This window comes from Chelonoidis abingdonii, chromosome 16 (genome assembly GCF_003597395.2).
Source record: "Chelonoidis abingdonii isolate Lonesome George chromosome 16, CheloAbing_2.0, whole genome shotgun sequence".
NCBI lineage: Eukaryota > Metazoa > Chordata > Testudines > Testudinidae > Chelonoidis > Chelonoidis abingdonii.
Window position 1 is genome coordinate 3,498,453 of NC_133784.1, and position 26,105 is coordinate 3,524,557.

A 26,105-nucleotide genomic window follows, 5' to 3' on the forward strand; every position below is an offset into this window, starting at 1 on the left:
TTGTTAACACCTACGCACGAGGCTCCTTGGCTCCTAGCACAGACCCAGCTGGTATGCACACCGCAGAGCCTGGTGTGGTGTGTTTGCCACAGGCTCAGCACAATTCCAGACAAATTGCTCTTGTGCAGCCAGTGCAAAAAAGCTGCAGGGAGGGAAAGGAAAGAGGAATCATTCCCCTCTTCTTTGGCCTCTTCCCTCCCCCGGAGAAATTGGCCCGTATTTCATTGGGGATTAGAAATATCTGAGATACCGAATGACCTCCATTATGTCCTAACAGAAGGACCCCAGCCCCAGACTCAAAGCCATTGTCCAGCTGCGACCTGTTTGTTATTTACAAGCGCCCAAAGAGGGGGCTGAGGCCTTGCCCAGCAATGAGACGTGCTCCCAGCCCCCAAAAGCTCAGGATCTGAAACCCTTATCCTGCAGCCAGATCCATGCAGGCAATGGGGCCCCACCTGAGCCCAAGAATCCAGAGCCAGCTGCAGGATCAGGGCCTAAATTCAGACCTAACAAGCAAGAATCATAGGAAAAGAGGGGTGGAAGGAAGAGGAGAGAGGGATGAGATGGGGGAACCATGAGAAGATCAGGTGGTTAATCAATAAGACACTCAGTTAAGGCTTTTAACAATTGTTCGCTGGCTTCTCCTAGGGGAGACACTGAGGGAGGTGTTTGGGGTGAATGGGTTTTGGGAGGATGCCTCAAGCAGAGGGCAAAGACCATAGATAGCACGATGGTAGCAGGGGTGAAGTGGGAGGGGAAAAGGAGGAAAAGGAGACCAAGGCAGAGATGTAGAGGCCTAATTGCCCTCAAAGCAGGCCAGGATTCTTGGGCTCACTGCCTAGGACAATGGGGAGCCCAGTGGAGCCGGTCACTGGGACTGTTGATTAGGGACACAGCGACTGGGATAGACTGGAAGGGAGCAGGACAGCTGGGGAGATTGCAGTAACTGAGGCAGCAAGGAATGGGTGAGCAATTTTGCCAAGAGGAGGGAAAGGAGCAGGCACCGTTCAATCGGCCATTGGGCTCCGTGCTGGTCTTGAAACATTCAGAGCAGGCAGAGGGAGGGTCAAGTTCAGGAGTTCAGCCTTTTCGTACTCACACTGATCTCCAGCCCACGCACCCACCTGCTGCTCATCTCTCCCCAGCCCCAGCGCGCTCATTGTACATCAAAGATATAGCCGCCTGCAAATCGAGGATGGATGTTACTGCGCTCACGGGGTGGTCACAACTTTCATCTCCCACGAGGCCGGGGGGCATTGCAAACAGCCCACCCACACTTCCTGGCCACGGCCCAGACTGCTCTTTGCCAGGCCAGTCAGAAGGGTGTGCTGCTGTCACGCCCTTCCCTGGCCAGGCGACCACGTGGCTACAGACCAGCTCACAGCCTTGGACATTAGAACCTGCTCCCCTTGGGCCAGGACAGCAAGGTTATTATCCTAGGTGCTGTAATTGCCACCTGGAGCGTTCTGCAGGCAAGTGCGGAAGAGAGGCCAGCCAGTGTCTCACCTGGTCGATGGCATCCCTAATGGCAGCCAGCAGGCCAGGATTGCGTGGCAGAGACGCAGTCTGTAGGGCCTGCCCTGGCGCAGGAACTACTTGCTAAGTGTGCGTGTCCCCAGGACGGATTGAAGCCCTCACTCTTCCACGGCAATAACCGAACTATTGGACAGTTGTCGCTGCAATCAGGACACACGCCCCACCCTCTTGAGCTACCCCATCCCCAATACACCACCTTAGCCACACATCCTTGCCCCACTAATAAAGACGCACCTTCCTTCCCCGCCCCCCCTACTGTGATTGACTGACTGACACACACACCACACCCCACATCCCCCAACCAGGAGAAGCTGGAGCTGAGGTACAGTCCAGTAACTTAAGTGCATAAAACATGACAGGGATGTTGTAATTATCCCAGAACCAAGCATTAGAACACCAGGAAAGGCAGCGTTAAGCTTAATTTAAAAGAAATCGAACTATGTTAAGGTATGAAAAGACAAGTTAGGGACCCCAAGCAACCTTAACTCTGCCCACTAATGCCATTCAGGGTTGAGGGAAGAGAACGAAAACTGCATCTATTAATTTCATCTAATGCTGGAGGACAAACTAAAATGTTTTAATTACAACCATATGTTTATTGCATTGCATCACTAGAGGGCAGCATGGACTTTTTAGCCTGTGGCTGGACAGCACCTAGCACTCAGGAGTGCTGGTACACATTTGGAGCTCCTAGCCCCTATAGAAATAGGAATAATAAATGGCAATACAATGGAAATCCTAGCAGAGGAGTCCTAGTGCAGACAAGGTCTCGGCCAGTTGCTAAAACTGGTGCTGAATTCCAACTGGGGAGGTTGACAGGTGTGTCTTCAGTTCCTGTCCTAAAACGTTGTGCAGGGCTGCTATTTGCTACTAAACAGCTGCCACGTTCCACCCCAGAGGTGACTGCATTTCAGTGCTGGGTGAAGTGAAACCTAAGGATATAGACACACACTCATGGATGACTTTGTATATTCGTTAGTAAAGTGCTTCAGCTGGGAAGCACCATCAAAATGTCACCCATTCAGTAATTCTATCGGCTTTAGCACAGACCAAACTGGAACCTGAGAATCGCGCAGGGAGTGACCTCGTGTGCTCATACGAGGGCAGAATTTGGACTCCCAACATTCAGATCCTCAAAATGCTCAAAATCGCAAGGCAGTTCAGGCTGCAAATATCAGCAGCCATCACAAATACACAGAGACGTCCCTCGCAGGCTCTTTAAAGCAAGTGTCTTGCAAATGGGGCACTTAGAAGATAAGTGCGATTCCCCAAGGCACTTAAGACAGGAGTCGTGGGGCTCTCCTGTCGGCATTGGCCTATTGCAGGCCGAACACTGCTTAAAGCCCGGCGAGCCAGGCATGGCTACGGTACCGGGCACGGGGTAGGGGAAGAGCCCCAGACCCCGCGAAAACTATTACTAACAAATACACTAACAACTATAACTTTAAACTGTCAATAAACTAATTAACTATGTAAAAACAAGAACGATTAAGTAACAAAGAACAAAAAACAAGCGATTAACTAGGGAAAATGCGGAGGTCAGGTAAACTGCACTCCACTGTTCCAACGACCGACACGGGCGGTAAGAAGGAACTGAAGGGTGGCCGGGTCGGCTGGGGTATTTATGTGGTGCCATGGTGGCGCCACTCCAGGGGGCGCCCAGCCGACCCGCTGAGTGTTGCTAGGGTAAAAGTTTCTCCGACGGCTGTGCACGCGGCGCGCACACACCTAACTGGAATGGATATGAGCAAGAACTCGAAGAACAACATTTCCTTACCCAGCAGGTTTCTAGCGAATCAGGAAGTTTTCCTCCCTCACCTTAAAGGAAGCTGAAATCTACCGAGATCCCACCTTGTCCCCACTCTGTGCCCTAGTTGCACTGATGCCAGCACAGCTCCAAGAGTAGCTTGTGTTGAGTGCTGGGTAGTGGTGATGATCCGTTCTTCCAATTACAGGCAATGGTACGGTGGATTTAAAAAAAGAGAGAGCATAAAAACATCAGGGCTTTTTGCACTCCACTGCATGGACTGCAAAGCAAGACAAATCTGGGACCTGAAATACTTGAGGGTGAGGGACACGTTTTCAAAACACACTGGTCCTTGTGCATGCAAGTGCTCGATCTGCACGTGCAGTTTTCTGTTTGCACTGCTCAAATGCCGACAACCTGGCCCTACATGTTTACAGAAAGGCCCTGGCTGTTCTTTTAAGACTAAATAACTAATATTAATTAGTTATTTAGTCAGAAGAGGCTAGTGCCTTCTGAAGGCAGGTGAACGAAGACCAGGGCCAAATTCTGACCTCACTTAATCTGGTGTGTAGCTGGAGTAATGGCACCTGTTTAACTGAGATCAGAATTCAGTTCACAGCTGGACAGAAACGGGCATCAAGTGTACCGGATATGACCCGCAACAGAGACGGCAGAGGCCATCCTGCCTCCCTGAACAGAAGAGAGAGAGCACCATGAGTATATTACCCCAGCTACCCCCATCCTGCTAGGCAGGGGAGGAAGCCATTTAAACAGGGGAACAGAGCAGTCATCTGTCACAGAGAGAGGGGCACAGGACTGCAAGAGCCTTCAGTCACGTGCTCTGCACCGGGGGGCGTGGCTGGGATACCTACAGCAATCAAACCAGTTCTCAGGCACTTTGTAACAGGTGGCATCAGTCCAACGCCTAAGAGAACAGGATCCGGGCACGCCGAGGTCCTGTTCCAGCCTCCCACAGGTCAGACCCAAGGGGAGGGGTTAAGGCAGCCGGAGGTGCGCTTCCCTGGATTAGCCAGCAACAAGGAGGAGTCGCTGCTAAGGCCCAGGGATCTGCTGACCTATGGTGCCCAGTGACAGCTTTGCTGAAGATAGCACATTTCGCTTCTGTCCACTAGCAGGCCAGCACCAGTGCAACAGACGGAGCGCCCCCAGCAGGTGTCAGTCACTCAGAGGCAGGCCCCAAATCTGGTTAGGGGAGCAGAAGATACAGGGCTAAACCAAAGAGGAGCCAGAAGTCACTCACAGATCTGCCCCCACCCCCCCAATACTTTGGCAGCCAGGGGTGCGGGGGAATCCAGGTCTGATTGGTATGTCCTGAGCCCATCTCCAGCTTACAGCCCTGCAGCTGCAGGTGGCCTTACGGAGCGCGGTGCAGGGCCGTGGATGGCTCCTGAGGTAGAGGCTCGATTTACAGTCCCTTGTTAAAATAGACGTAAGGCACGCAGTCCCCGTGCTTGGCCTGGATGGAGGTTCGGAGCTCCGGCTCCAGGCTAGACAGCGCCAGAGAGCTGCGGGGAGAGAAGAGGGTAAGTCAGGCTTTGATTTGCTCTGCACTTCTTCCCCCTGACCATATTGGAAGTGACCCTGGTCTGAGTAGGGCCTTCTCTCCAGATGGCCAGGGGGTGGGCAGGGCAGGAGGCAGGCTTTTTGCAGCCAGATCTTAACAATGATCATGGAAGCAAGTCATCGGCGTATATGAGCTACCCTCAGGGCAGGGGGCAGAGCGCACAGACCTGGGGAGTCCAGCCCCACCCTGAGCCCCAGTCCCAGCGCAGGGGGCAGAGCGCACAGACATGGGGAGTCCAGCCCCTTCTGAGCCCCAATCCTGGGGCAGGTGGCAGAGCACAGAGACTGGGACTCATCTCCCCCATGCCCCCTCTCAGGGCAGAGCGCACAGCATGGGGATTAGCATCTGTGCACAGGTCAAACCCTTTGGAAGGGCAACACTGGCTGCAAGCCCTCAAGATGAACAAGTTCCCAGGGACAGGCAAGGCCTTTCCAGAAGATACTTGCAGCCCCTGGGGTATGTGGAGCATAGCTTGGGAGAGGGGTTCTCAGGGAGGGAGAAGCAGTGCGGCTGGTACCATCTCTGTGGGAACAGCGAGCAGGCAACCGGCACCATGAACAGGAGGCTGAAGGACAGAGAAAACCAAGCGTTATCGGCGACAACGTCCGCTCTCGGATTGAGAGCCAACCCTTGGTGACATTGACAGCGCCCACAAGAGTGCCCTCTCCTGGGGGGTGCAAAGCCGAGAGCGGTCATCTGAGCTCCCATGAGGTGAGGCGTTAGCTCTGGGGAATCCTTGCTCTGCTCCCCACCTCTTCTCTTCAAAGGCCCCAGCGTGGCTTGAGGCACAGCAGCCAAGCGGCCAGGCACAGTGGCTGGCTGATTTCGGTGCTGGGTGGAGCGATCTAGCTATGCACCCATGTAGAGCACCCTAGGTGTTGGTCCGGTGAATGTCACTTTGGTGTGGGGGCCAAGGTTCAGTTCCCAGCTGGGCTAATGAAGTCCAAGGCGCCTGATTAACACCAAGGTGCAGGTAAGCACATTGTCCCAGACACTCATACAAACACTAGTGAACTGGCCACCCACACTCGGCCCGGCAGAACGGCTTCTCCCTCTGGAGCTTCCTTCTGGGCAGCTCTCTCTGGCAAGGTGGCTAAACTGGGAGTTCGGAGATCGGGGTTAAATTCCCAGCTCACACCCAGACTTGCAGCAGTGCGTGACGTTGGGAAAATCTGTCTCGTGCCTCAGTCTCCCCCAGCTGTAAAATGGGGATAATGCTTCTCTTCCTTGAGAAGACCCAGGGCTGACTTCACAAAACTCCCATAGCTATAGTATGGGAGTGTCGGAAAAGCCAAGGCATGGACGTGCCCAGTAAGATGAAGCCTGGGCCCCCAACCCCTGGTGCAGGGCAGGACCTCCCTTGTGGGGTCTCCTGTCCCAGAGGCAGACTGCTCCCTCTTCTGTCTGTCACAACTGCTCCAGGCCTGATTCTCCAGAGTGCTGGCAACCCCTGGATTTCCCCTGCAGCTGGGGCAGCTCGGAGGTTCTGAGAGTGAGGGCCTATGGGAACCTGGGGGATGGTCCCTGACACGCCTCAGGATAGCCCACAGCAGTTAGCATTGCTTGGGTCCAGGGGATTAAGACACAGAGGAGAGGGAATACCATTGGGGAAGGTATGGTCTAGCATCTGCTCCTTTGCAGCATAGCAGGGACCCTGGGCTCAACCTTCACCAACGGGGACCTTCTCCTGGGGTTAAAGATGGTCCTTCCCCTTTCCTCTGATCCAAAGCTTGGGAGTAGGGCCCAGTGTAGTGCAGATCCTTGGTCTGTCCCTGATGTTTCTTTCTCCTCCACTTCTGGAGATCAGTCACCCAAGGATTCAGCAGGGGCCTTTCTACATTAGGGATCATCATGTGCTGTGCTGGAGTGAAGGGGGGCGCAGCTGCCATGTGACTCAGCCGGGTTTCACTGGTGCCATTAAGGATGTGACAAGCACCCTACACGAGAGAAGCAAGCAGCTTCTCCTCCCCAGGTGCTGGGACTTGTGATAGCAGGAGAATGTCATCTAGTGGTTAGAGTAGGGGATGGCCTCAGGATTCCTGGGTTCCATCGCCTAGTTCTGCCTCACTTTGTGGCGCTAGGCAAGTTGCAACCCTCCCCCCATTTGTGTCTCTGCTTCACCAGCTCTGAAATGGGGATGTAATAATTATTACCTGCCTCAAAGGAGCACTGAGAAAATCCACTAATAATTATTATTATTACTGAGGTTCTCATCTGTGGCAGGCAAGCCCTGGCCTCTGAGCTTGACAGAAGGTGGGAAAGGAAAGAGATTGAATTTCAGAGTCCCTGCCTGGAAAGAGCCAGCTGTTTGCTCCTGTTAAGGCCAGATGCTGACTGGGTTCTTTAGAAGGTTGTTTTGTGAACCCAAAGCTGCAAGGCCAGAGCTGAGGAAGAGTGGCAGTTCAGGAAGGAAAATACTTACAAGCCCCCGACCAGCATCACTTGTAAAGGCGCGTGGAGGACCTGAATTCTCTGCAAAGAAATCAGCCCAGGAGAAGGTGAGCCCAGGACGTCGTCCCTGAAGTTATCATAGCCAACGTCCAACCCAGCCAGGGGCGATGGAAGTCTTTCCCACAAGGAGCTCAACGTGCTTGGTGGATCTGTGATCAGATCTAGTCTGGCACATCCTTTGTTCATATCTCTGATACCCACATGCTTTCTGGGGCTCCCTTAAGGTCATCTGGAGCTCCAGTGGGCCCCCATAACCCAAAAGGGCCAGCAGAGGTGAGGGAAACTGAGGAAAGAGCACAAGTGAGAGAACCCAACCCCTACAGATGGTCTGGGAGGGCAAAGGAGAAAAGGGGGGTAACAGAGCCACGGGGAGGTCTGACTACCAGCAGAAGGGAGCTGGATATGAATGTGGACAGGATGCCACCGGATGGAGATGGAGGAGGAACTCAGACCCTCCTGGACCACTCACCTTCATGAAGGGGAACTTCTCCAGCCGCTCCATGAGAATTGGCAAAAGAACTAGCCAGAAAGAGAGAGAGAGAGAGAGAGAGAGGAGTCAGGATTTTATCAGCCCAGCCGCCCCATTCTCTGCCACCACAGCTCACTGAAGAGCCAGAGGCCAAGCAAGGCGAGATCCAACCACAAGGAAAAAGCCATCACGGAAGGTCACCCCTTGAGGTCTTCCTGCCTGGCTCCAGTGGCCAGGGACATACTTTGTGTCAGAGCCACGACACCGGTGCTCCCACTGCCAGTCACTTACACCCAGGAGGGCCAAAATCCCTGCCCTGGCCCACCTTCTGACTGGGAAGCACAGCAAGCACCCCTGTTCCGAGCCAAGGGCAGGGAAAGGAAGGGGGCATCTCCTGCAGCTCTGCTGAGCCCCCTGGTGGCAGGTACCAGAGGGCATCATGACCCAGGGAAGATTTCCATCCAGTGGCTGAGTCATGGGGCCATCAAGGTGCGTGGGCTGGTGGTGGAGGGGAGCTAAAGAACAGAGGTGCGAGGAATCCCCAGGGGTTAGAGGAGAAGGGAAACGGTCCTTTAGACCCAACAGGTAATACTTGGACTGTCTATATAGCCCCTTCCATCAGAGGGTTCTGGCGTGCTCTGCAGACACAAAACAAACCACCCCAAGAGGCAGGTATGCTGGGCCATTGTATAGATGGGGAAACTGAGGCAGAAAGAGGTTCTGGGTGTCAGAACCAGGACTAGGCCCCAGACATCAGCCAGTCCCAACCTTTTGCTCTACTCACTGGCATATCCTAGGCACCAGACTTTCTGCGCCCAAATGGCTCCCAGACCTAGTTTCATCCCTCCTCCGCCTCCCACCAGCCCCTGTACTGGTGGGTTGCTGGGCTGGTTGCAGGCTGCCACCTCTGTCTCCCCCACAGATTGCGGGGGCAGCGTCGCTGGTGCTCACCCATGCCAGGTGCTGCCATGACGATCCTGGAGATCACCACCTGGGTAATTCCCTTGACTGCAGCAACCTGAAAGCAAGAACAATCAGCCAAGCCACTCCAAGGGCTACGTCTGATGGGGCAGTAATGCGGCCAGCTGGGCTGGTCCATGCTTGCTGCTCCAACACCTTCGTGGGCCACTGGGGGAATGGGGGTGTCCAGGTCTGAAGCAGCTGTGTCATTTACTTCAGTCCCATCCCCGGGAACGGGAGTGAACAAGTCCGGATTGGCCTTGCAGTGGCAGAGTTAGGATCAGAAACTCGGCAAGGCTGGGAGCTCAGATCTTTCCACAGATTGTCTCACGGGCCCTGCACCCCACCCGCGTTCCTGTGCCAGCTGTGGAATCAGCTTCCGTGGAGACGCGATCCCGGAAAAGGATTCAACAGGTTTTCAGGCGGCTCGGCTTGCGGGATTGGGGCCACATGAGCAAAGCAGCCAGGCCGTCAGAACCTATTGGTAACAGCCACCCCGCCTTGCTCCGCAACATACCCTGGAATGGCCCAGTTCACAGTCCTTCTCATCTGTCACCATGATCCCATTAATGAGCTCCCTAAACACAGACAGGGAACCATGAGTGTCTCAAATCCAGCCTCCTGGGTCACCCCCTCCCTCCCAAAACAGGATAGGCCCTCCTCTCCTCCCCGCAACAGTGCAGAATGGTCCACACCTTCCCTCCCCACAACTCTAGGCCACGCCTACTCTACCTTTGCACAAGGGCTGCAGACACCTCCAAAATTGGCTCCCTGGGGGTTTATAGGCTTTGGCCCTTGACCCTGGTGTCGTCATGCAGCCCAGTACATTGTGGGTGTAAAATGCTACCCAGCTGGAAGGGCAGTCATCTGATCTGAGCAGGGATAAGACAGGGGGCGATGGAGAATCAAGTCCTTTTCAAACTTTCTGCCACGAGGGCCAGAACCACGTGAACAAGGGCCAATGAGGAGGGCGGACGGGTTGCAGTGTCTCTGTTTTTGTTGTGTGTTTGTACAGCACGTACCACAGTGGGGTCCTGGGTGCTACAATGTGCCCTTCCCCAAATCACCTGTGGCTCCTTCCTTTATCATCTCTTTCTCTGGGCTGGAGCAGCACCCCAGGCTGGCATTACCCGCAATAATCCCAGCTAGACAGAGATGGCATGGACAGCTCCCACCCGCCTTGTCTGGCACAACTGGTACCCCTTCCCTGCACCCTACTCAGAGGTGTTACCCTAATTCAAATAGGAATTATTTCGGAGAGGGTCCCTGGCCTGCGTAACCCAGTAGGTCACACTTGTGGATCACAGGGGTCCCTCCTGGCCTTGGAATCTATGATCGTTCATAGGAAAGTAGTTTTGCCATGGTGACTATGACTCCTGGCCTGTTTCTACCCATACAGACCACTTTGTGTTGATCTTTATCCACTCCTGGCCCACCACTCTGCCACCAAATTCATCAGAATAAAGCAGTTGCAACCGCCCATAGCAAGACTCACTCGTCGATGTTTTAATACATGATTCAGACAACGTGCTCAGTAAATCTCTGGCAGGGAGATCAGGTAGCCGGCTCAGCCTCCTCTCCATCGTCCTGATGCAGGATTTATCGCTAAACCCCAGGGCTGCCCTTCTCCGGCCACAAAACGGGCAGAGGGGGTGAAATGAACTGCTTGCGCAATGCTGCCACCTATGGGAGGCTGCTGGAAATAGCACCTACCCATCTCACAGGATCACTGCGGGAGCGTGGCGACAGCTCTGCTATCTGTTAATACCCCAACCCCACCAGATACAGCAAGAGGATTTTGTCACCGAGACACAGGTTTGGTTTTAAAGAGCTGTGAAAATTTGATCATCAATAATATACATCGTTTTAACCGCACAGTTCATGCATTTCTATGGTGTCCATCCCTGGAGCATCTGGGCCCCTCATGGCAAGCTAACCATCCACATGTACAAAAGTCTCTCAGATACTGCCCCTCTACCTGCCCAACCACAGCCAGCCAGGTTTCTGCAGCAGTGGATTCGTTAGACAGGCAGACAGTAGATCAGACAGCCTGCCTCTGCAGAACCCCTGTTCCACAGCTCTATGCCTCTGCCACTTGGGCTAAGACAGAACACCCCTGGATCACTCTACAGCAGGTGCCTTAGCCTCTAGATCAGCCATTGGAAAGAAATTTTACACACACATTCTTGTGAGCACAGTGTCAGGCCTGCCATGCTACAGCGCAGCTGAACAAATAAAGGTCAAACTTGGATCAAGCTCACCAAGACCTCAGAACCTCAGTCCTGGTGCGTTATCAGAGGGAAAGAGCTGTCAGCAGGCCCTCGGCAGACAGCACTCAGCTGCTGGTTCAGGAACCATAGCAGGAGCGCCCCAGATGGCGTTAGCCACCATACCCAATGCCATTACACATGCTAAGATACAGACAACCAGGCCTCAAGCAGGGGTAAGGAAGAAAAGGCCCTCTTCTCCAGGTCCGTTTTGCCAGGTCCATCAAGGGGTTTTTCCACCTTCCTCTGAAGTGTCAACTACACTGAAGGAGGCCAGATACAGGCCTTCATGGTCAGGTCCGGTCTGGCAACCCCCATCTATCAGTGGTCCATCTAGTCCTGCATCCCGTCACCAATAGCAACCTGACACTGCAGAGGAAGATGCAAGCGCCTCTCTGAAGGACGACCTCACAGCAACATGCCAATAGATCAATGTTTAGTCTTAGCCTAGGCAGCTACCAGTTGGCAACGGCCCTCACTCAGGTGGGGGAGAGTTAAAGGGTTTAGGTTAAAAAGCCTCAAAGCAGAAAAGCCTAGAGAGCCTGTGTTTATAAAACAGACACTGAGAATCCCCCACTTACCCACTGCCAGCGAGATTTGCTTACAAACACTACCTCACACGACCACTAGTGGACCTTTTAAACAGGCTCCTCCTCCCCTGTGGCCTGTTTTCAGCAGTCTCTAAACAGCGATTCACAGCCCAGATGGGACATTAAGGACAAAGATTGGTGTATTTAAACCCATCAATCAACAGCTGTTTTTACTCCTAAAACACCTGAGCTGTAGTTGGGCTCAGAATAACCCAGCGCAAACCCAAACCCCTAGCTACAAGTCAAGGCAGACGCTTTCCATTCAGTCCTGCTGACAGTTTAGAACGTGGAGGCGGCTCTCTCAGCCGCGCAGGCAAGTCCTGGCTTTTAGGAATAATATCAAACATGTACATCAAGCTTTGTACAGTGTCAAGAGCTGTCCAGACATTAACAGCCTAGCTCAGTACCATCACACTGATGGGGAAACTGAGGCTGAGAGAGGGGAAGTGACCTACCCTCACAGCAATCCAGTGACAGACAAGAACAGGAGTCCTGGCTCTCAGATTTAGGCTCCAACCACTGGTTAACATGGCCTCTCTCCTCATTACAAAAGTCACCTCTGCCTGCGGTTCCAGATCCCCCATACTTTGGTTTTTGACAAGGTCCCATAGGCCGGAGCACATCCTGGAGAACAGAGACAGACTTACTGTTGCCTCATCATGGGGATGTTCACACAGTTGGCAGCAGCCACGGCTGCGAACGGGACCCAGCGTGCCACGAGGGGTGGGGCTTTCTAGGAAGGAAAGAGATGGAGGTGATCATGGCCATCACAATAGGCCTGGAACCGTCCTCAGCGTCCCCTAGGTGAGAGGAGTTGCTGGGCCTCAGCCCAGCAGGAAGCCAGCAGCCCAATATGCAGCGTGAGAACTGGCACCCTCAGCAAGGAGGAGCGACTGACTCGGGCACTAAGCTCCCGGCAGGACTGACTCTCAGAAGCAGAGATGTGATGGGGAAGTTTGCTCGCTGCTGCATGGGCCAGGCCTTCAACGAAACCCTCCAACCCTCAGGGCTCTCAGCTGGCACTTTTCACCCAAATCAGACTCAGCCGCTAAATCAGGCGGAAAAAAATCCTGAGCCCCAACTTCCTTATTCAATCCACTCCCCTGTGCCACCACAGCCTGGCCAGCTAGTAGCTGTGTCCAGCTGCACCTGGGGCTCGTGCTGGAGTACCGCTGAATGCATCAACAGGGCTGGGAAGATCAGCACCCAAAGGCCTTGCAAGGAACATGAGAGGCAGACCGCAATGAGAAGCCTAACGAGATGGGTCTGGGCACTGGGATCTACCCAGAAACCTGCTGGTATCTTCACAGGGAGGGAGAGATGGTCCCAGCAGAAGCCACATTTGCATGGCTGTATGCTAGGGGCAAGGGCATAGATGCAAAGGCGCTTTGGACAAGGAACGGGGCCACATGCATCACAACTAGGCATCGGGATCGTGACCGCCATGTTATTAAAAGGAGAGGAAGGGTGTAGTATGGGAAAGGAGAACAGTTGCATTACAGCAAGGGGATTTTAGCTCCTAGAGTGGACAGGAAAGACCAGGTCCCCTGCGGTGTACGCTGAATGCCAGATCCCTGGACCTTTAAAGGGGCTGTTGAATCAGCAGCTTGTCCATGGAACTGACACTCCTGCAGAAAGCCTTCGAGGAGAACGCAGAGCAGCTGCAGGTTTGCTTCTGCATTCAACCTGGGGCCAGCCTACACTTGATTGCAACAGCCATGGCACCAGCATGGACCTGTCTCAGTGGCACCATCAGAGAAGCAGAGCCAGCAGCGCCCTCGAAGCCAAGTCCCCCTGGTTTGCAAGCAGACAGCCTCCCACCCTGCACCAATGCTCTCTTCAGATACCCCCGCTCCACAGTGTCTTCTCCACCACATGTACGCATAGTGGAGCCCCTCCGCAGTACCTTAGTGTACAGGTTGAGTCCCACTGCGGTCGCCAGGGCTGTGCTTGTGGCAGTGATGTAAGCCACTCCGATTTGCCTAGACAGTAATTCATGGGGGGAAAATAACACATAACTCAGCAATTCCCAGAGCCTGCCTGAACAAGTGCCCGTCCCCTGGGAGAGGCTGGGGGGCAAGAGGCGCACATCCTGAGCACACCCCCAGATAGGTTCAGGACTGGCTCCCACATGGGTATGGTTCACACCCTGGGAACGTTTCCACTTGGGGGAAAGAACGCAGGAAGCGGCCTCATGGTTAAGGCACAGGACTGTGAGGTGGGGAAACTGGATTCTGTTCCTGTGCCTCAGTTTCTCCATCTGTGAAATTGGTTGATATTACGTCTCTCGGTGTTTGTAACATGCTTTCTGACTCTCTGTGGTAGGAGCCATAATATTCTTCTTATAGAGCTGAAATCCTGTGGCTCATTACATGCCCTTGCTGACATCTAACTCCCAAACTCTCCTTCTTGGCACATCAGATTTAGGCAGCTCCTGCAGTTATCAACTTTTCTAACTTTCCAAAGACGCGCAGCCACCTCTGGGGTGGAGGGCAGCAGCCAACCCATACAACACTGCTCTGTGATGCAAAGAGGGGACATGTTGGCCAAGGACACCAGGGCAGACTGCTGTCCACACAGAGTGGAACGGACCCTGATGACTGCAATGCCCAGCCCACTCCAGCTCCCCTGCAACTCAGCATATTGACCTGGATGGAATGAAGGCCTCAGGGCCTAGTGTTTCCCAGCAGTCAGCACCTTTGGCAATGGGGTTCACCTGCAGACCCTCCTTTCCTTCCCTTCCCAGTTCTAAGTCTCTGGTGTCCCGAGGCAGAGTGAGGGGCAACCAGGAACTGGTGGCAGCACAGGGCACCCAATGTAATAGTTCCCATGGCAGTGGAAGGGTTAAATCAGCCTTCTGAGCACAGGGAGCAGTGGGTTCTGCAATGGTCCCTTCTATGGGTGAGTGGACCGGCCCCCTTTGCGGGTCACCTCTGACGAACTCCTAACACAGAGCCTGGGGATAGGGACCTCTGGGTGCATCCAGGGGCCCAGGGGAGGGACAGCTCTTCTGTGAGGTCAAAACAACTCAGGTACAGATATCTAAGCCAGGAAGCCTCCAGTTCCATGTGCTTTTAGACTCTGCCCTGGGGCTGATCCTAGGCGTGGCAAAAGCAGCGCTATGCCTAGCTACAAGCGCCACAGCCCCTCAGCCGCCCCTGTTCAGAGACAGCCTAGAGATGTCACGCACCAAACAGGAGCCCATCTCACCCAGTGCCCAGGGAGGAATGGCAGGATTGCTCCTGACAGGGCATTTCCTCTCCCAGCAACAGGGGCGGATATCTGGTTGCAAAGCCCAGGAGGCCCTGGGGCGGTGGCAGGAGGCACGGGGCAGATACTCACTTGAGCGAGATGGGGCAGGCTGCGTTCCTGTTGGTGTAGTTCACCAAGGCGTTGAATGACTGGTTCACCCACTGCCAGAAGACGACTGCTGGGACTGTCCTATCGGGGGGAGACAACAGAGCTCAGCCCGGGCATTCTGACTTCCCCCTACCCGCCAGAGCACCAAGTCGCAAGGCTGAGCTAGCCGAGTATGAGAGTAAACATCACCCCTATTTTGCTGAGAAGGAAACCAAGACACAGCTAGCTGCCTGAGGTCCCACAGCAGGCAGTGGCAGAGCTGGGAAAAGAACCAGGAGTCCTGGCTCCCACTCCACAAGGCCATGCTCCATGAGAGCAGCAAGGTGGCCAAGGAGCAGGCAGGAGCCTGGGCTCTCAGTTGGGCAGGGAGGGTTCCTGGGGGATTGGTTCATTCCTGCCGAGCTGTGCTGAGCCCAGGGGTGGGGCTGTGGTGGGCTCCGCCCCCACGACCACTCACTCCACCGGGCAGCACATCAACCTGGCTGAGTTCTGCACCACAGCCTGGCGTGTCCCTACCCCTTCGAAGGGAAGGACGGTCTGTGGTGACGACGTGTGGATGGGACTAAGGATCTTGGCAGAGATCCCCAGCTCCGCCAGTGACTCATGGGGACTCCTTGGGCTCCTCACTCCCTGCACCTCAATTTACCCATCTGTCAAATGGGGGCAGAGGGGATTCGTTCCCTGTCTCACTTGGGCTGCCAGCGTGACTTCACTGTCTGCAAAGCACTTGGGGATCTGTGGGTAGAGGGGGATAGAAGTGAGAGGATCTTTCACAGGCCAGTTGGGTACTGGATGCTCCGCCCTTTAAAGGCCAGGAAGGGGATAGAGATAATGGCTGAGAGTATCTTGAGCTGAACAGTTTATTGCTCAGGCAAAAGGGGACTCCACCTTCATTAATCCAATTGGTCATTACCCGAGGACTGGCAATCCAGGCAGCCAATGGCAATACAAGTTTAGAAAAGAGGTGGAGCTAAGTGCCTTTTTCCTCCTCCCCCTACTAGTGAGGAAGTCTTGTCAGGCTCGTCCCAGAGGACAGCAAACCCGTCAGCACCCGACTCTACACTAGAGCTGGAAAAGGTCCCAGCCTAGATCTGTTGTCTGGAGTCAGGGCAGGATCATTCCCTACAGAACATTCTCCTTGAACGGTATAGGAGGCACACAGGGGAAGGCAAACACGGGGGCACCTTTTAATTCCACTGTTCCACTGACACGCCAGAGCAGGAGAGGTTTTTCCAAGAGTGAGAAAGGAAACATTGTGCTACAGATTCGCAACGGTCTCTCTTCAACAGTGGCACTCACTGGGAGAGTTGGGATCTGGGATTTCAGATGATACAAAGGAACCAGGAGAGGCAAGTTTAAAAAAAGAGCAGCCAGAGCCCAGGACTGGCTTTGGGTTAATAATTAAAGGGTTTTTTAATCAACAGCAGAATCAGTTAATAAGATAAAGAAGAAAAACATGCGAGTGAAGCAAAGGAAAGACATGGCTTTAATTGAGCAAAGGACTCATTTTTTGCCCAAATATTTGGATGTGTGAGAGGCCGGGGCAGAGAGGAGGGATTTAAATCTAATGAAACAGAAATGTTAGCAGGCCTTTTTTAAAAAAATGGTGTCTCTGTGCTCCATTTTAACATTTCCCTGTTGGGTTGCAGATCCCAACCGAGCCATGTCTTGCTGGAACCTGACAACGAAAGGGGACAGTGAAATTGACCAGTTTACCTTTCATCCCTTTTTGAAACTAACAACCCCAACCAAAAAAAAGAAAAAAAGATGAATTAGCAGAAATGGTGACAAGTAATTTCACTTGCTGTAACCTCAGAGCAAGGACACGTTTCCTCCACGAGCTCAGGATTTCTATGGTGACCACGTTTAAGCTCCTGGGGCCCGGTGGAAGGGCCAGAATTTCAAAACATGGCAGAGGAGGAAGCTGTGGGGGTTTGGTACAAACTTGGACTGCGTAGCTATTGGTGCAGGTATTTATAAGGTCAGGCACAGGCATAAGTTAAGGCAGTAAATAATGATCTTGCAGGCCTCAGTCCTGTAAGAAAATATCTTAGCTAAACAAGGCATACAGCCCAAAAGACTTAACTGCTTATACTAACTAGGAATAGGCCTAGATCGTAAGATAGGACACGACAGAGGGCTGTCTGACCACAAGAATGCCATGGTAACTAATTGGCACATATGCTAATAAGCTTGAAGTAAATGAACATGTAACCTATGGGAGAAGGGCACCCCAACATTAGTAGGGCGAGGAAATACAAAGAAAACCCTCCTAAACATGTATTAAGCACAGCGACGTCCACATAACATATTATAAAAGTTGTATCCCGGCCTCTACGCCTTGGGGAGATGTAACTTGTTGCTAGGATGACCACCCCTGGTGATGCTGAGGAGGACGATGATCACTTTGAGTCCCTCTGCAAAGGACGGGGGGAGTATACGGATGCTCAGATGCCCACTCTGTATTAGCAGCATCTACCATGCTGGGCTGGAGCGTTTGCAACTTCACTAAGCGTGTTAATAAAACTAGTACAATACAGAAGGTATTTCCTAAGAGTGAGTGTTGCAACCGTGCACATCGGGATTCCCAACTGAACGGTAATTTTAATAATACTGGGCCTGATCTCAGGAGCGTTGATGGGGAATTCTTAAGTAATCAATATAATTAATACACAATCTCTAGATCAGGCAACAACCTAGAGAGGAGAGGGAGGACTGAGAGGCCAGCCCAAAGGTCGTGAGCCCCAAGGTCGAGGGCAAGCACATAGTGCAAGGAATACAACCAGTAAATAACATTCTAGCAGCGTATGACGAGTGCTATGCAGGCCCATCTGTCTCCCTGCATGAAGATCACCAGTGTTTCAGGACAGGGGTCAGATCAAACATGAGACTGGATTGGAAATCCTGGGGATTTGCCCATGAGGTTTAAAGGTCCCAGTCGTGTTAATAGTTCAGGAGGATGCTGCACCGAGCAGTCAGAAAGGCTCAGAGATGGAAGATTGGGTTTCTCTTCATGTTCACCACATCATGGGTCTGGCCCTTCCAACTCCCCTCTATCTAGGTGTTTACACCGTGCCCATTACCATGCCATCCATGCTGGTGGGGAGGACGTTAGAATCCATGGTGCTGTGGAGTCTGCCCCCCTGCCCTTCACCACCAGGAGGGAGCTAATCCATACAAACTGACATGGCTTCCTGCAACTCACTGCGGGCAATTCCCTGCTCAGCCTAACAGGGACAGCTTTAAAGGGGGACGGGGAAAAGGGCTCTCACTGTCCCCCTGCAGCTCCTTACCTGTAAAACTGCAGCATGAAGCCAGTGATGGCCATTCCCCCGGGCACCTGAAATGACATCCTCCCAATCAGGTTCATCTTCTCGCCCGAGTCTGGGTGGAATGCAGAGTCGTAGAGCTTCTTGGCGTAGAACAGCTGTTCCTGGCTGGTTCCCGTGGGTACCAGGCCAGCCCTGCAGGTAACAGAAAGAGCAACGTCCTGGGAGTTTGTCAGCTTCCCACCCCCAGATGGAATCAGACTCCTGCCAATCTCCAGCCTTCATGTACTGCCATGCCTGCAGGGTGCCTACAGAATGGGCTTAGGTGAGCATGACTCACGTAGGGGGGGCAAGGATGCATTTAGTATATGCTCTGAAAGGGGAGCACCCATATTCTCCATACCCCCCTCAGTATCTCCGCACTATGCAAGACCCCTGCTCTCCAGCCCCGCCACCTCTAGGATGTCCAGATATCATCACCACCTTACCTACCCGGAAGGGCTGCATGAGAGTTCCTTATGGCACCTGCCCGTGCAGACCCGTAAGAAGCCAAAGACTCTGCTCGGCAATGTGAGATGCCCCTCCTGATCCCAACCCCTGGGGTTGAGCACATGCAATCTACTGGCTGGCATGGGGTTGCTCCCGCATATACTGTCCACTCAAGCACATGCTACTATGTCACCCCCTTGTGATGAAGAGGGTACAATACCACTGCTGAACAGAGAGGTTTACCTCTCACATACAGCAAGGGCAGGTTGCAAACAACCTTCTACCTTCATTTAGATCCAGTGGCCGCCTGGACATTTACCTGCAGCTTTCCACCAGTGCCTTAGCCCGGTCCAGCTCATGTTCAGACACCAGTACCGTCCGCGGGTCTGTGATGTTGAAGAAATGCTTTAGGCGCCCCAGAAAAGTGTTCTGGTCCCAGCGCGGGGCATCAATGCTAAAATTGGTCAGCCTGATCATTGTTTTAGTGAGGATCTGAAGGGGAAGAGAAAGGGGAGAACTTTAAAGAGGAAACCTTCCCCTAACCCTTGCAAGGTTCCTGTACGAGAGTCCTGCCACGTGATCGGCTTTCAGTCAGAACTTCCCCATCAAATGGCCTGGTGAGCAAACACGGGAGACGATCCTTCCTCCAGGGCCAGGAAGAAAACCCAGTGAATGAGAGTTAGGAGCAGGCCTCAGGAGTTGCTCAATCCACTAGCCCAAACTGCCTTTCGGCCTAGCCTCCCTTTCTTGCCAGCCTGGATTTGAGCCAACAGGTAAGTGAAAGGCAGGGCCCAGAGCCGGGGGAAGAGGGCATTCGCCTGACATAAGCCCGGCCCTGCAGGGAGACAAGAAAGTAGATTTAAAAAACAAAAATCCTTTAGCCGGACTCCTTCACCTGCTCCCAGAATCTGATTTCTGAAAACAGTCGGGCAGCTAACCCCAGGCCAACCAGGGGAAGGACTAAAAGGAAGCTGAAGTCAAGGCAGCTCCTCCTTTGATCCTATAGTAAAGGCTTCCTCCCTGGAGGCCCAGTGTCCCCGCTCCACTGGGGCACATGACCCCGTCTCCTCCCACCCCACCTTCCATCCATGCAGCTCTCCTGGTTAGAGAGCCTGTCGACTCCCCTGCTCTGCCCGATTCATTAGCCATTTTACCCTGAATCACAGGGCGTGCTACATACTATGGAGCAGTGAGAAAGAACACGTGGCTAAAAACAAGCCCTGGCTAATGTGCTCCTCTCTCCAAAGTGCGCCTGGCTTTAGCAAAGTATTTAATTAACCGCCACAAACTTTTCCTCGCTGCAAATTATAGTGATCTCAGCCCAAGAAACCCTGGAATGTGATTCCTTCTGAGCACAAAAACAAGGAGGAGTCCTTGTGGTACCTTAGAAACTAACATTCATTTGGGCACAAGGTTTCATGGGCTAAAACTCACTTCATCAGGTGCATGGAGTGGAAAATACAGTCACTCACTCACTCATGCCTGTCACCCCAATCGGGGTATGGGCCGCCAACCACAGATCTCCAGAGTCCTCTATCCTGGGCCATTAGATATAAATACACAGCACATGAAGAGACAGGAGTTGCCTTACCAAGTGTGTGGGGGGGTGTCAGCGCTAATGAGCCAATCCAATTAAGGTGGAAGTGGGCTATTCTCAATAGTTGACAAGATGGGGTGGAAATCACTTTTGTAGTGCTAATGAGGCCAATGTAATCAATGTGGCCCATTTCAAACAGTTGACAAGAAGGTGTGAGTATCAGCAGGAACAGGCCTAATTTGATGTTGTCCCATTTGCAACTTAATTCTAGTTCTACAGTTTCTCGTTGGAGTCTGTTTTTGAAGTTTTTTTGCTGAAGAATTGCCACTTTTAAGTCTGTTATTGAGTGTCCAGAGAGAATGAAGTGTTCTCCTACTGGTTTTTGAATGTTATAATTCTTGATGTCTGATTTATGTCCATTTATTCTTTTGTGCAGAGTCTGTCCAGTTTGGCCAATGTACATGGCACAGAGGCATTACTGGCACATGATGGCATCTATCACATGGGTAGATGTGCAGGTGAACGAGCCCTCGATGGTGTGGCTGATGTGATTAGGTCCTATGATGGTGTCCCTTGAATAGATACATGGACAGAGTTGGCAACAGGGATTGTTGCAAGGATAGGTTCCTGGGTTAGTGTTTTTGTTGTGTAGTGTGTAGTTGCTGGTGAGTATTTGCTTTAGATTGGGGGGCTGTCTGTAAGTGAGGACTGGCCTGTCTCCCAAGATCTGTGAGAGTGAGGGATCGTCTTTCAGGATAGGCTGTATACCCCTGATGATGCGCCGGAGAGGTTTTAGTTGGGGGCTGAAGAGGATGGCTAGTGGCGTTCTGTTACTTTCCTTGTTGGGCCTGTCTTGTAGTAGGTGACTTCTGGGAACTCATCTGGCTCTGTCAATCTGTTTCTTCATTTCAGTAGGTGGATACTGTAGTTGAAAGAACGCTTGATAGAGATCTTGTAGGTGTTTGTCTCTGTCTGAGGGATTGGAGCAAATGCAGTTGTATCTTAGAGCTTGGCTGTAGACAATGGATCGTGTGATGTGGTCTGGATGAAAGCTGGAAGCATGTAGGTAAGTATAGTGGTCAGTAGGTTTCCAGTTATAGGCTGAGTGTCTGGGACCTGCTCTGAGACGTCTATTGGCCTTGGTGTCCAAACAGAATGTAGTAAGAAAGAGCATTGAATCGATGTTAACAACACTATTGAGTGGGCTTGTGAATGATTTTTGTTGACCTATACTTGCCGGGGCATGTGCGTATTATGTATATAATTCTCTGTTGAATATGCTGACATTTTGTTAGTAACATTTTTGACTCCTTTTTGAGCACTTTAACAGCCCCCTGCTACATGTAGCGACTTTTTCAAGATTTGCTCTTGGTGACTTCCTGACTATGTGGAGTGTCCTGGCAAACATTGCCAGGCTACTATGTCTCTATGGGCTCCTACTCCTGGCCCTCTGTTGCTCTCTGACCTTCCAACCCTGGTGACAACTGGACACCTGCTCCCAGAACTGTACTGGGATCCCATAGCTCATTGCATGGAGGCTGCCACACAGCCATCATGGCCTCTGCCTTCCCATTCTGCACTAGAATCTGAACCAGCAACCTACAATAAGAACAACTCTTGCCCCATAACCTTCCCCTTGAGCCAGCCTGCCCAATGTGTCAGCCAAGCTCTGATATTGCGGGACAGTGGAGCGTTTCAGATGCTTTGCCCGCGGCACTTTATTTGGACTTTTTAAACCCCATTGTAATAACTCGCGGTTGGAAGTTTCAAAGCCTCTGGAAATTCTTGACTGGATCCCTCTGGAAGTTCACCTGAAAAATACAGTCTGCCTTTAAAGAGAGATTTCTATTGCTGCCAGGAACAGAGCCACCTACCTACGCAGCAGGAGAGTGAATCCATAGTCAGGCCTTTACCCAATACACTATTTACTTAATCACGCCAACAAATGCACATTAATGCACCACCCTCCCCAACCCCACTTAGCACTAATGCAATATTAAGGTTTTGATAACGCTTAACATTCCTTTAAATAGATTTGTCTACATTCCACATGCTTCACGGACCACTATTCTAATAACCAAAGACTTTTCAAACTCTAGATTTCCGGAGAGAAGTTAATGCTGCTCTTAGACATTAACTTTGGACATTGCACATCCTGCTTCATTTCCAAAGCGGATTTAACAAGCAAGCAATATACTAATTTTATTAGTTAACAAAGAAACACCAAGAATGGCTAAGACACTGAATTTCAGCAACACTGAGAAAGTAGTGTGACGAACTGGGAATGTTGTAAATGTTTTGCTCTGAATATTGTTGTTTGGTGCCTTCAGTGTCCCTATGCCCAGTTCTTAATATCTAGAGTGGCTGCGAATAAGGGTGTGTGATTGCTACAGAGCAAAAGGCCAGTGCACCTAAATTGCCTGGCACTCTGTTCTCCTAGCAACTGATGGCCTGGGGTCCCTCCCCTGCAAAGGTGCCAGCTGAAGGTGCTGGAGACAAAGAGATCAGCACTGGTGATCTCCGGTCCCGGGGAAAGGAGCTGAGCAGAGAGGAGGGGCCTGGAGGGGGTTGTTAGCTGGAGCTGGCTGGGGCACGAGGACTAGGACAGATGTGGGGGTCTGGCTCAATTGCCCCAGACTGCGGACCGGCTAGGGGTCCGCGTTCGCGAGTACCTAACAAAACTCTGTTTTTAGACCATGATCCTGCCATTCGAATAACCCTCTGTTTACTGGCCTGGCTGAGAGTTCACGTCTGACTGAAAAGTGGAGAGGTGCAGGACCCTGTGGCTTCCAGCGACCCCACTGGGGCCGGGCGTCGCTGTGGGAAGCACACGGAGGGGACAGAGGATGCTGAATGTTCCAAGAGAGACCCAGGAGGGTGAAGACGTGTGAGCTTCTTGCCCTGAACAAGTCTGCTCCAAGGGAGAGGAGGCTCCCCAAAGTCCTGACTGGCTTGGTGGGGAGCAGTTCCAGAGCATCGCCCGGGGACTCCGTGACAGTAGCCTTAACTTGGCATTCCAAGTCATCTTTTTTCATAGAGTCCAAGACCAGAAGGGACCATTGTGACCATCTAGTCTGACCCCCTGTCTAGCACAGGCCTTCTGAGCACTCAACCCAACACTAAACTTGAAGTATCAAGATCACTTTTTTGCAATTAATTTCCCTGTGTTTTTAAAGCCAAAGGAGACAACGGAAGGTATTTTGCTTGGGCAATTTGCAGTTTGTGCTAACAGAGCTCGTAAATTCTTTGATCCTGGGCCTATGCCAGAGACTTTTAGCCCAGCAGTGCACTCGGTTTATAAATACTGCAAACTTCCTCTATTCTTGACAGACTTTATAATGTCCTTGGATATGGAATTATTTGGCCTGTAGAGTACACAAGACCCATCAGCTTGGTTAATGGACTGAGTAGGTTTGTTGTTATCAAACCCCGCAAGAAGACAAGTTCTACAGAAAAATCTGCAAGATGGGCAACTTCTGAACTCGTTGGCTGATAACTGCCAAGTATTCTCATTCTTGTAATCTAGAGAGCCAGCAATCATTGCAGTACTGGCCTGGGAGCTAGGAACGCCAGAGTCCTAATCATAGGGACATAGGCCTGGAAAGGACCTCCTGGATTGGCACCTGTTCCAATTTAAATTCCTCTTTTTTGAGCATGAGTTAGCAGAATTGGATGGTTTTTCAGCTGAGGCCTGTCCAGTGCCTTGTGCAATGGAATGAATACTTTCTCATCGCTACTGGACATACCTCCTAGGACTGCATTTGCCTTTTTCACAGCCACATCACAATGGTAGCTCGTAGTTATTCTGTGATCACTTAATACACCCAGGTCTTTTTCTGTCACTTTCAACTGGGGTACCCTCAGCTTATAGCAGAAACTATTAGACTCTCAGTGCAGGACCTTGCATTTTGTACTAGAAATGGTAGAACTGTTAGGATATAGATATTTAGGCCTGTCTGCAAAGGCCTATACTTTAAGAATTTAGGTGTATTTTTATTACTTAGCTAGTTATAGAGGTATAAAAGAAACAATCAAAATCACTGTCAGTCTAATGGCCTTCTCTTGCTGTGACAGGCTAAGGCCTGGTTCTTAGGCTAAGGCCTTCTGCTAAGCAGCAAAGGCAGCCATAAACTGGGAAGTGTATGGTTATATCCTCATATTCCAAACTAGTCACATTGCAATAAGGTGCTATTGGGCTGTTAGGAATATAATCCTGTCCTGATATTCCTATCACCTCCAGAGAAAGGGAAGAGCCTAGAACATTTAAAAGAAACTTAGTTTGATAGCATCCTGTCTGGCAAGAACTCACTTATCAAAAGCTGGGATGCGAAATCCTCATTTCTGTATTGTTCTATCCCTGTAGTCTCCACTTCCCTATTGATTGTCTGTATAATCTCTGCCTGGTTCTGTGATTCTTTCTGTCTGCTGTATAATTAATTTTGTTGGGTGTAAACTAATTAAGGTGGTGGGACATAATTGGTTAAATAACATGTTACAATACGTTAAGATTGGTTAGTTAAATTTCAGTAAAATGATTGGTTATGGTATAGCTAAGCTGAACTCAAGTTTTGCTCTGACTGCAGACTATAATCAGGAAGTGAGGGGGGAATGGGAACAGGGACTGGAGCTGGGGGAATTGGGATCATGTGTTGCGAGTGGGGAAACGGGAACAGGGGATGGGAACAGGAACAGGGACACAGGCAAGGCTCTGTGGAGTCAGAATTGGGAAAGGGGACACTGAGGAAAGAAACTGGAATCATGCTTGCTGGAAGTTCACCCCAATAAATATTGAATTGTTTGCGCCTTTGGACTTCGGCTATTGTTGCTCTCTGTTCATGCGAGAAGGACCAGGGAAGTGAGAGGGTGAAAGAATAAGCCCCTAACAATAACATTTAATATTACTCCAGTCTTCTAGATGATCCAGCTCTGCCTCTCTAATATTCCAGTCTTCCTAGGTATTGACAGTGCCTCCTAATTTTGAGTTTTCAGTAGATTTTCATGCCCAAGTCATGAATAAAAATATTAAAGATTAGACCCAAGAATGAACCTTGAGGAACTCCACTAAGAACATCCCTCCATCTCGACAGTCTTTCAATGTTGCCCATTGCCATCTCCCCTTTAGTTAGTTCCTTCCCCATTTTACAATTCTCTACTAATCTTCATCTTGTCCACTTTAACCAATAATTTCCTGTGGTGTTGTATCAAATGTTTTATTGATGTCCAAATAGATTACATCTACTGAATTTCTTTTCTAAAATAATCATTTACCTTCTTGAAAGAAATATCAGGTTTACCCGGCCCTATTTTTGGCAGGGCTGCCGGGGAGGGGGAGGAAGGGGGGGGGAGACGGAGGATGGGAAGAGTGAGGCAATCTGCCCCAGGCCCCCTTTTTAATGGAAGGGGCCCCTGAAATTGCTTTGCCCCAGACCCCCTAAATCCTCTGGGCGGCCCTGATTTTTGGTAAACTTGTGTGCATTTCCTTGCATTTTCCATTGACCTCCATGTTGTTAATTTTGTTCCTTCAAAATTTGTTCTAAAGCCTTGCATACTGCTGAGGCCAGACTAATGGGTCTATAGTTTCCCAGACCACTTCCCCCTCCCGCACACACTCCCTTTGTTAAATATAGACATTATATTTGCTATTCTCCATTCATATTCTACCACACCCAATTTGACAGATGTATTAAAAATCCTTGCTATTGGTGTGAAAGTAGAATTAATTATATTGTAAAAATAAGAATGGATTAAAGAAATGTTGTCTGCACCTTTAAGCAAAATTGTTGGAATGTTGCAATCCAGGTGTCAGGAACACAGACATTAGCATAGAACAATTGCACCGTTTAAG

General features: G+C 51.3%; 1 protein-coding gene across 1 annotated transcript in view; it reads right to left on the reverse strand.

The window, feature by feature from the left end:
• Window positions 1–4,435: 4,435 nt before the first annotated feature.
• SFXN2 (sideroflexin 2) overlaps window positions 4,436–26,105 on the reverse strand; it is a 32,094-nt gene continuing 10,424 nt past the window's right edge. Inside the window, exons 2-12 of the mRNA XM_075072865.1 lie at window positions 19,043–19,215; window positions 18,259–18,429; window positions 14,948–15,046; window positions 13,512–13,587; window positions 12,253–12,338; window positions 9,266–9,326; window positions 8,740–8,806; window positions 7,789–7,838; window positions 7,291–7,340; window positions 5,386–5,433; window positions 4,436–4,809 (exon numbers count right to left, since the gene is read on the reverse strand). Coding sequence (XP_074928966.1) covers window positions 4,710–4,809; window positions 5,386–5,433; window positions 7,291–7,340; window positions 7,789–7,838; window positions 8,740–8,806; window positions 9,266–9,326; window positions 12,253–12,338; window positions 13,512–13,587; window positions 14,948–15,046; window positions 18,259–18,429; window positions 19,043–19,200 — 966 coding nt within the window. The 5' untranslated portion in view covers window positions 19,201–19,215 and the 3' untranslated portion in view covers window positions 4,436–4,709. The remainder of the gene's footprint in view (window positions 4,810–5,385; window positions 5,434–7,290; window positions 7,341–7,788; window positions 7,839–8,739; window positions 8,807–9,265; window positions 9,327–12,252; window positions 12,339–13,511; window positions 13,588–14,947; window positions 15,047–18,258; window positions 18,430–19,042; window positions 19,216–26,105) is intronic.